This window comes from Arachis ipaensis, chromosome B02 (genome assembly GCF_000816755.2).
Source record: "Arachis ipaensis cultivar K30076 chromosome B02, Araip1.1, whole genome shotgun sequence".
Taxonomy (NCBI): domain Eukaryota; kingdom Viridiplantae; phylum Streptophyta; class Magnoliopsida; order Fabales; family Fabaceae; genus Arachis; species Arachis ipaensis.
This window is the reverse complement of record NC_029786.2, coordinates 10,264,139-10,273,785: the sequence shown is the minus strand read 5'-3', so window position 1 is coordinate 10,273,785 and position 9,647 is coordinate 10,264,139. Positions and strand designations below refer to the sequence as shown.

At 33.8% G+C, this 9,647-nt stretch overlaps 2 protein-coding genes across 2 annotated transcripts; one reads left to right on the top strand and one right to left on the bottom strand.

Annotated features, from left to right (window-relative positions):
* LOC107626809 (sugar carrier protein C-like) lies at positions 4,925-6,751 on the bottom strand. The gene has a single exon (XM_016329707.2). The coding sequence runs from the start codon at positions 6,579-6,581 to the stop codon at positions 5,031-5,033; it is 1,551 nt and encodes a 516-aa protein (XP_016185193.1). The 5' UTR covers positions 6,582-6,751; the 3' UTR covers positions 4,925-5,030.
* LOC107624871 (protein DCL, chloroplastic) lies at positions 7,744-9,315 on the top strand. The gene is made up of 2 exons (XM_016327344.2): positions 7,744-8,192; positions 8,803-9,315. Exons 1-2 carry the CDS (start codon positions 7,848-7,850, stop codon positions 9,121-9,123), a joined length of 666 nt encoding a protein of 221 aa, XP_016182830.1. The 5' UTR covers positions 7,744-7,847; the 3' UTR covers positions 9,124-9,315.

Genomic DNA, 9,647 nt, shown 5'->3' with positions numbered 1-9,647 from the left:
CTTAGTTTATCAAAATTAAATAAAATTGTTAATTTAAATTACATCCATTTAAATTTTAAATTAAATTTTTTATAAATATAAATTATTTAAATAAAGTTAGATTAATTAAAAAATAAAAATAAAAATAATTATTACCCATCCCACCCAATCCAATTCGGCTTCATAGTTCATATTCTATCACGCACTTGCTTCTGATGTAATTTTTGTTATTGTTTTTTTGTTGTTGTTATTATTATTCTTTAGGTCCATATCACACAATATTTAAACCAATCCTACAATACAAAATCCAAATATCATAGACCAAAAATATTCTTCAGAACACCAGACAAAAAGCCCAAAAGATTATTCATGGGATTACCAATTAATGATCAGATAACTCGGTGGTGACGAAAAAAATTTCATTAAGCACAGTAGCATTGGCCTATCCATTTTCCTCATTCACCCCATTTTCATCCTATATTTTTACATTTCAAAATTTTCAAAACTTAAAATTTTCCAGGATCATTCTTTCCTATATTATTCCCTCACCTTTATATAATCCCTTCGTGCACATTGTGCATTTTAATCGCGATGCAAAGACGTCGACTCCGACAACGACGACGATCTCCCCTCAAACGGTGCGTGTACTCAAGGGCTTAGGCGAGAGCCATTCAAGAGCTATGGCATTGGTGGTCGCAGTTGTTGCGCGTGGTGGTGGATACGGAGGAGGAGGAGGCAGTGGCGATGGTGCTTGCTGCAGCTGCGGTGGGATGGGTCATATGGCCACAGATTACAACCACGGAAGAGGCGGATGCGGTGGTAGGTACGACGGCGGAGGCAATGGTGGAAGCTGCAACAGCTGTGGGTATTCTGGGCTTTTGAAAGGGATTGCCCAACAAGCTCTCGCTGAAAAATGTAAATATAATGCTTTAATTTCTCTGATCATTACGTTGTGTTTGACATAGAGAACGGGTAAACGGATTTTCAATGGTTTGCATTTTCTTGGGGTAGTTTCTGGATTTTAATTTTGGAGTTTTTATATTACGGTTTTATTTATTTTAATTTCCGAGTTTTTGTGTTTGACAAGGAAATATTTGATTGAATATTTTCTGTTCTGTCTCTATTGTTAATATTGTGGTCTTTCTGTTCTAATATTGCTCATGGTTGTTCTGTTCTGCTATGTTTATACATATACTACTATTGAGAATTTACTATAAGCATTAGCTAATTATATTGAAATGCTTATGTTGTTGTTGTGGTTTGTTGGTATATGTTCTTCCAATATCATAGTATCTAAATCTATTTGGCCATGTCTATAAAAAATAAAAATAAATAATATTATGTTCATTGATATCATTATATAAATAAGGTTCATCATCGGTTCCTCTCTAAAAGAAGGTGGTCAAGGTGTTTCTCTCTGAACAGATTTAGAAATTATACTTTCTGAGGAACAAGTGTCTCTACTTTATATCATTGCTGGTTCTAATTTTTTTCTTTTCCTCCTTTCAGGAAGTTAGTGTGGAATCTTTTGAGCCATCACTCTTCTTCTCGAGATTATGGAGAGATTTGAACTATGGATGTAGCTGAGTATGAAGGAAAACTATTTGTAGCAAGTGATGCTAAGGAGGTAACTTTAATAATTTTTAGTTTTAAAAATGATAAAAGATAGACACTATTAAGATAAGCAAGGTGCGATATATGTTAATAAAACCAACTTGGTCTACACTTCGAGCACACTATTAAGCTTGGTAGAAGCAATGATAAAGATGACAGAAATTAAGAATGAAATACCTTCCTTTCACCAAAGCCTTCACAATGTTACTTATCTTAAATTTAGTAGACTAATTCTTTCCTTTAATAGTGAAGGTTTTGGTGAAAGGAAGGTATTTTATTTCTTAATTTCTGTCATCTGTATCATTGCTTCTACCAAGCTTAATAGTGTGCTCGAAGTGTATACCAAATTGGTTTTATTAACATATATAGCACCTTGCTTATCTTGAATCTGCTGAGGAAAGGATAGGGTTTCTTGCATAGGTTGTCTTTGGACAGTTACCATATATCTCAAATTTGACCCCTTGAATATAGGATGATCCTTTTATGCATACAAGTTAACTTATTTTCTTAGGTAGTGTTGAGAGTTGATGATATTAAATATGAATTTGAGTAATATTTATTAACTTTTACATCTTTTTAGTGATAGGTATATCTCTCTTATTAATCAGAATTAGGGGGAAAATAGGGATAGTGATTACGGTTGCATTTTGACATGGATATATCTGTATGACTTTGATGTGTGCATGTGCCTTTGAATTATATGCATACTTCTAGAATTTTCATGTTTAAATCTTATTAGAAATTATTATCATGAAGGATGCATTTGTTTGTGATTTTGGGGGTGCAAAAAGTACCTTTCTTTTTTTCTTAATTTTAGTATTATTTAATATGTGATTGTGGTATAGATGTTGTGGATGCATGTAACTTTGGATGTGAAAATTTGAAAATGTTATTATATTTGAAATACTATGCAATGTGCATTCTCTGATTTAACCAGTGAAATTCAAATTCCATATCGACTTTTCTCTTATATGGTACAAATGGGGATGGATTTGCAATTAGTAAAGCAGCAGGTAAAATTGAAGGCATTCATGATAAGTCGCTAAATGAAGTCGAGGTGGCAGCAGCTACTGAAGAGAAAGGAACTCGTGCTTTTAAAATTAATCCTTCTCAGGTAACTTAGTTGTGAGCTTTTCAAAGATATTGTTTTGTTCTTTTACTGTTATGCCAATTCCTTTTTTTTTAGTTTTCCATCATTATTATTATGATGATGATGATCATGACGATTACCTTTTAATGGTTATTATAAATAGTCAATATTGGTTCAGCTAACAGTTTAATTTATTTCATATATGATTGTTTATGATTAACCATATACACGTTTTTATTCGTGGTTCTAATTTGTGTTGCACAATTATTGTTGAATACTGAGAAAAGTATTTGTGATACACATATAGTAAATATTTGCTTAATTCTTGGTTCTGGTTTTTCTTTTCCTCCTTTCAGGAAGTTATTGCAGAATCTAAGCCATCACTATTATTTTTTCGTTTTGCTATTTTCAGCTTTTTCTTATTATTATTTTTCGATTCAGATTTTCTTCTTATAAGTTTTTTATTCATTGACTAAAACAGTTGAGATTGGTTAGCACCCGAATTTACAAAGACATTTGAACTATGGATGTAGATCAGTTTGAGGAAGAACTGTTTGCAGCAGCAAGTGATGCTAAGGTATGATGATTGAATATATCTTCAATAATTGAGGGGTAATTGCATTGACTATATGGTAAGTTGCCAAATATTCAGCACATAAATTGCTTTCAGCTATTCTCCATATCTGTTTTGTTTGCCCCCATCTCTGTGGTCCGTGGAGGAAGTTTCATGTAAATTTAATCTTTTTCTTTTGTTTTCTGTTTTGATTATTTATGAATTAAGATCATAATATTGATTTAATATTAGTTATGTCAGTAGGGTTCAAGCTATAATCAAGAAGCTTTGCCTTAAGTTAGCAAGAAGAGACCACCAGTTTCTTCCTTCAAATTGCTAAAGAGCAATGGAACCTCCAACTTTGCTTCTACACCACAAATCAACAATAGCTTCTGATTCTTCAAAGTGAGATAACAATAACATTGCTACTACCCCAACTAGCAGCAACAACAAGCATGCTTAATTACTAAAAGTGAAATCAAATTATAATCTATATAATCCTTCCCTATGTAACTTGCAGAATTATGATCTTTTTCACATTTTCTCTAATCTTACTCCAATATTTAACCATTGTGTATCTTTTTTAGCTATAGTATTATTTTACTCACGACTCTCAGTTGTTCATCATTTGTCACTAACAAGGTCTAATTTCCCTAATTAATTACCATATAGAGGATTCGCGAATTTGTCTGACCAGATTATATGTATATGTTTTGATATTTGAATAAAAGTTATTAACTAAATGTACTGATTTCACATATATGTATTTATTTATGAATTGTTAATGTCATCAAGGGTCATGCACTTTTTTTTCCTTCCATATGCATGAGGCAACATGGTAATGAAAATGATGTGTGCATCTTCAGGGTGGAAAGGCACAATGAGTCAGTGTTATGTAGCACTTATCAATTTCGACTTTTTTAGTGTAAATTCTATTTTTTCTTCCTACCAAGTATAGAAATAGTACATTCAGTAAGGAATAAAAGGCATATTGGTGAGTTTTCGTTTTACAGCACCCAAACCTGTAAGATTTTTTGGTGACACATGACATATTGTTTAAAAAGTTCTGTTAAGATTTTGACTAAGTATCTTCATGAATGCAAATTTGGTTTAAGAAAGGAGCATTCATATATTATTATGATGAATCATTCTTTCTTTAAATGGAAAGTAATCATAAATTATTGTATCATTAAGCCTAAATTATTTATTTCCGTGCATCTTTAATTGAATCACTAATAATAATAATAATAATAATAATAATAATAATAATAATAATAATAATAATAATAATAATAATAATAAAATTGTACAATATCACCAAAAATTTAACAAAAAATAAAAACAAAATAATCATAAAAATTTGTCATTTTTATATTTTTCTTTTTTTGCTATTTTTTCTTGACACTGAATTTGTCATTCTATGTATTGACCTCATATGCTCGTAAATAGCCAATAGCGAATTCCAGTATTTAGTTTGTTCATAATCCGACGAAGAAATACAGCGAATTATGTATGATTATTCGCATTTATAATCCGATAGGATGTAGTGAATTATACATAGATATGTAAAGCATTTTCAATTGTTATAATAAAGTAAATTTGAGTCTACTCATTTTATTTATGTAAATTTGTCCAAAACTTAATAACAAGTGAATTATTTATTAAAATAGAAAAGAAATCTTAAAAAATGTAAAGTCTAAGTCACTATATTTACTATTTAATTAAAAAAAAAAGTTTAGATAACTAACTATAGACAAACTTAAGCTAAAATTGAAACTGTCTTAGAGGATCTAATTAACATGAGTTATCCACCTTAGTATTAGCTTCTTCACTTGCAGATTTGACAAATTTCTTCCAATAAGAATGATTTTGCCATACAACAGACATCTCTTCAATAGGAACTCCTTTGGTCTCTGGAAGAAACTTATAGATAAAACCGCTCATAACCAAAACAAAGCAAGCAAAGAAGATAAAGAGGCCAAATTTCATGTGGCAGAGCATGGAGGTGAATACTTGAGCAATTGCAAAAGTGAAAATCATATTAACGGACACATTGATACTCTGAGCTGCAGATCTTACTTCAAGGGGAAATATCTCGCTAGGAACCAACCATCCAAGAGGACCCCATGACCATGCAAATCCCATCACATAGATGCATATAAATCCCACCACAAAGAACGCATACCATATTGGCAACATTCCTGGGTTTCCATCCACTCCAAATTTACTTGCTATCGCGGCGGTTATCACAATCTGACAGATAAACATCTGAGCACCGCCTTCAAGAAAGAGCTTGCGCCTTCCAACTTTATCAACGGTGAAGATTGAAACAAAGGTAGCAAGCGCATTAAAGCCACCGGTGATCATGGAAGACATAAGAGAAGCATTGCTGCCAAAACCAATGGTTCTGAACAAAACCGGAGCATAAAAAGTAATCACATTCATGCCGGTGAGCTGCTGGAAGAAAGGAATGGCTATGGCCATCACGAGCTGAGGCCTATAATGCCTCTTCAAGAGAGTGGCCCATGGGTGTTTCACTGCCATCGACGATTCACTCGCCTCAACAAGGTCCTTGAACTCTTCGTCCACGTCACTGGTTCCTCTAATCTTGATCAGCTCTTGCTTGGCTTTCTCATCTTTGCCACGCTCGATCAAGGAGCTCGGCGAGTCGGGGAGAAAGATTGCGCCGATGATGATCATGACGGCGGGGACAGCCGCGAAACCCAAGCTGTAGCGCCAGCCTTCACCGTTCTTCATCTTGGCAAAGAAATAGTTGAGGACGTTGGCGACAAAGATTCCAATGGTGATGGCCAATTGGAACATCATGTTAAGGGCTCCTCTGTATTTGTAAGGAGCAACCTCCGACACATAGATTGGAACAGACTGATTGGCACATCCAATTCCGAAGCCAAGCAACATGCGACCAACAATGAGCATCCACACTTTCTGAGCAAAGGCATTGAAACCAGCACCAGCGAGAAACAGAATACCGCCGGACAACATGGTAAGACGCCTTCCAAAGATTCGAGTGATGGAAGACGCACAGAGTGATGCCACGAGAGCAGCCAAATACAGGGAGGATGTAAAGAGTGTCAAAACCTGGCTGTCAAACCTGCAATACTGATTGTCAGATGGCTTCATGTTCATCTCCTTTGCATACACGTCTGGGAAAAATTTCTTCAGAAAAGGATCCATCGATGTAACTCCACCCGAGATGCCAAGATCATATCCAAAAATTAGTCCTCCAAATGCAGCAACCATGCACGTCACAAAAACCCGGAAAGTCAGTTTTCCCGGATATTGCTTCCCATTGGCAGAGCCCTTTCCAATGAGTCCACCGGCCATTGTTATATTCGATCGCTGAATGGAATGGAACAGAACCCTTTGAATTGCTAACAAGGGAGAACAAAAAAGGAATCACTGGTGATGAGGGAGAAATATGACTAAGAGAAGTGAAAGGAAAGGACTAGTGTTAAGTTTGTAGTTGAGTTGAGATCACAACGGAGAAAGAATGCAAAGACTATGATACTTGTATATATAGGGGATTCTGAAAGGAATTCAAATATTAAATTAATAAGCAGTTCAAAATAAATCTATCTTTTAGCATTTTAAAATAATATTTGAATGATATTTATCTATATCTAATACAAATAGATAATATTAAATTAATTTTAAATAACATAAGAAAACAAAATTCAAGTTATCTAATAAATTAAAATTTAATTTTAAAAATAAGATAAAATATTGTTAAATGTATTTTATCTTATTAAAAATTTTCTAACACTACTATTACTATATATTAGAGGTATTCAAATTCAATCCAAATTAAATCGCTTATCCAATCCAATCCAATCCGAAAACCGATTAAAACTGCACTAATTCGAATTTGATTGGATTTTATTTTTTGCAAACCACTGGATCGGATCGGATTTCGGATCTACTTTTCATAATCAATCCAATCCAATCCAAACTGCATAATATGCTATAATATTATTATTTTATTATTATATTTATAATTATACTTATAACATGATTATTCATGTATTATTATTATTTAATAAATATTTTATATTCAAAATATGATTTATTTATTTATTTTAACTAATCTATAATTTTATTTTTATTGTTATGTTATCGTTAGCTTTTTAAGATATTGTTGACACTTATTATATCATTGTTGATTATTTAAAATTTGATAATGAGAGTTGTTATATGTATTTAATTTTTTTAATTTACAAAACCGCAAATCCAATCCAATCCAAACCGTTTGAAATTGGATAAATCAGATGGAATTTAAAAAAAAAAAATCTAATTCAAACCGCCCCACGAACACTTTACTGCTAAAATAATAAAAGGTTAGAAGTTAGATCAAAATATACCATGAAGAAATTGACCAATATTAGAGAAATAATTTTTAATTTTTAATTAACTAATATTATTTTTTACATCTCTTCTGAAGTTCTGACTAGGGAGTACCAAGTCATGACGGAGCCTAATATAAAATGGGAGTGGTGCTTCCCACTCTCTCTTGCAGTTACCACATTTGAGTCCTCACTGTCACAATTTTGAATCGATTTAGGGTTTTAATTTTCTCTCAAAACCGTAACGCAAATGGCAGAAGGCACCTCACCGGAACCCGTCGATCCCAGCGCCGCAGCTGTCGACATGGAGCTCGAGAAGGACGACAACGTCGCCGACCCGAACCAGAAGCGACTCAGAGAGGATGCCCAACAAGAAGAAGCAGCGAAGGAGGACGACGTTGTCGCTCCGAAGAAGCAGAAGGTGGAGACTGAGGAGAAGTCCGTAGAGGAACAACGCTTGGAGAAGATTGACGAACCCAAAGGATCAGAAGAAGCCGTGAAGTTGGGGCCCAAGAGCTTCCAGTCTTCCTCTGACATGTTCAATTACTTCTACAACTTCCTTCATCTTTGGCCTCACCATCTCAACATCAACAAGGTATACCCAAAACAAAATGGAATATCGCGATTCATTTTATTTATGATTAGTTGAATCTGTGAATGATATCGATTGAGTTCTGCTAATATTTGGAGCAAAACTTAGGTAAAGTTTCGCAGGTTGTTGCAGATTATAGTTTTCTCAAGGAAGGGTCCAGAGGTTAAAAAATATTATACATGTCACTCTGAGCATTGAAAGAACTTGGCCCAAATTTGGTTCTGTCTAGGCCTGTTAACTTTCTTTCAAAGTGTTTTATATACCTTCATTCACTGATTGATTACCTATATTATATCCAATTTATGTTTATACTTTGTGGACATTCCTGAACTCTTTCATTTTCACTTGGATTTTCGAATCTTTCTATTAAGACATTAAAGATTTAGGAGGGCCGAGCAGCCTTACCTATGCATTAGAAGAACCAGTTGTTTCAATGCATGCATTCTTGATTTGATATTCAGTGCGGTAGTTTTGGCAACAGAGTTTCACTGCATATTTGCATGAAGTTATTGAATTATTGAATGTTTAAATTGGTGTTTGAAATGTATCCAGATTCTGAGTTCTGAAGGTGTACATGTTACTGAATCATTAATGACTTTCTTTTATGTATCAGTATGAACATCTTGTGCTGTTGGAGTTGCTTAAGAAAGGGCATGTTGAGTCCCACAAGAAGATTGGTGTAGGGATCTCTGCCTTCCAAGTCCGCAATCATCCGATCTACAAGAGCAGGTGCTTCTTCCTCATCAGGGAGGACAACACTAGTGAAGATTTCAGCTTTCGGAAGTGTGTTGATCATATTCTTCCATTGCCAGAAGAGATGCAAATAAAATCTGATCAGAACAAGGCATTAGACGGCAGGGGTGGAGGAAGGCGTCCTCATGGGAAAAAAGGTGGCAGAGGGAGGAGTGGAAGAGGAGGAAAGTGGAGACAGTAGAGCATAAAATAGTTCTCTGGTAGGGGTGTGGATCTCTGTTTTGTTGAAATCTAAGATAATTTTATGTATGCTTGACCAGCCTATTCTATATTTATTTATTTAACGTTTTCAGTTAATTATTGTATTATTTTTGCTTTAATATCGTATTAAACTCTTAAAAGAAATGTTCTAAACAAAATCATCTTTCCCCAACTATTATACATCCAAAACTGGTTTCTTAGTCTCAAATGAATCATCTGATATTTGTTTAGATTCCATGGTTCTTGCATTGGCGTCCTGGTTGAATTATTCATCAACTTCCTCTAACTCTTGAATTTTATTTATCTTCTATTCTTGTAATTATCATTTCTCTTTTGTCTGTGATAAATTTTCTCCTCAATACATTTCACTGATTTTCACCGGTTGAACAAGTAATATCCTAGAATTTAGGAATTTCATTACTAGTAAGCAGATTATAAAGGTGCAAATTATTTATATAGACATAAAATCACAAATAAGAATAATACCTCAAACATCTTGTCATA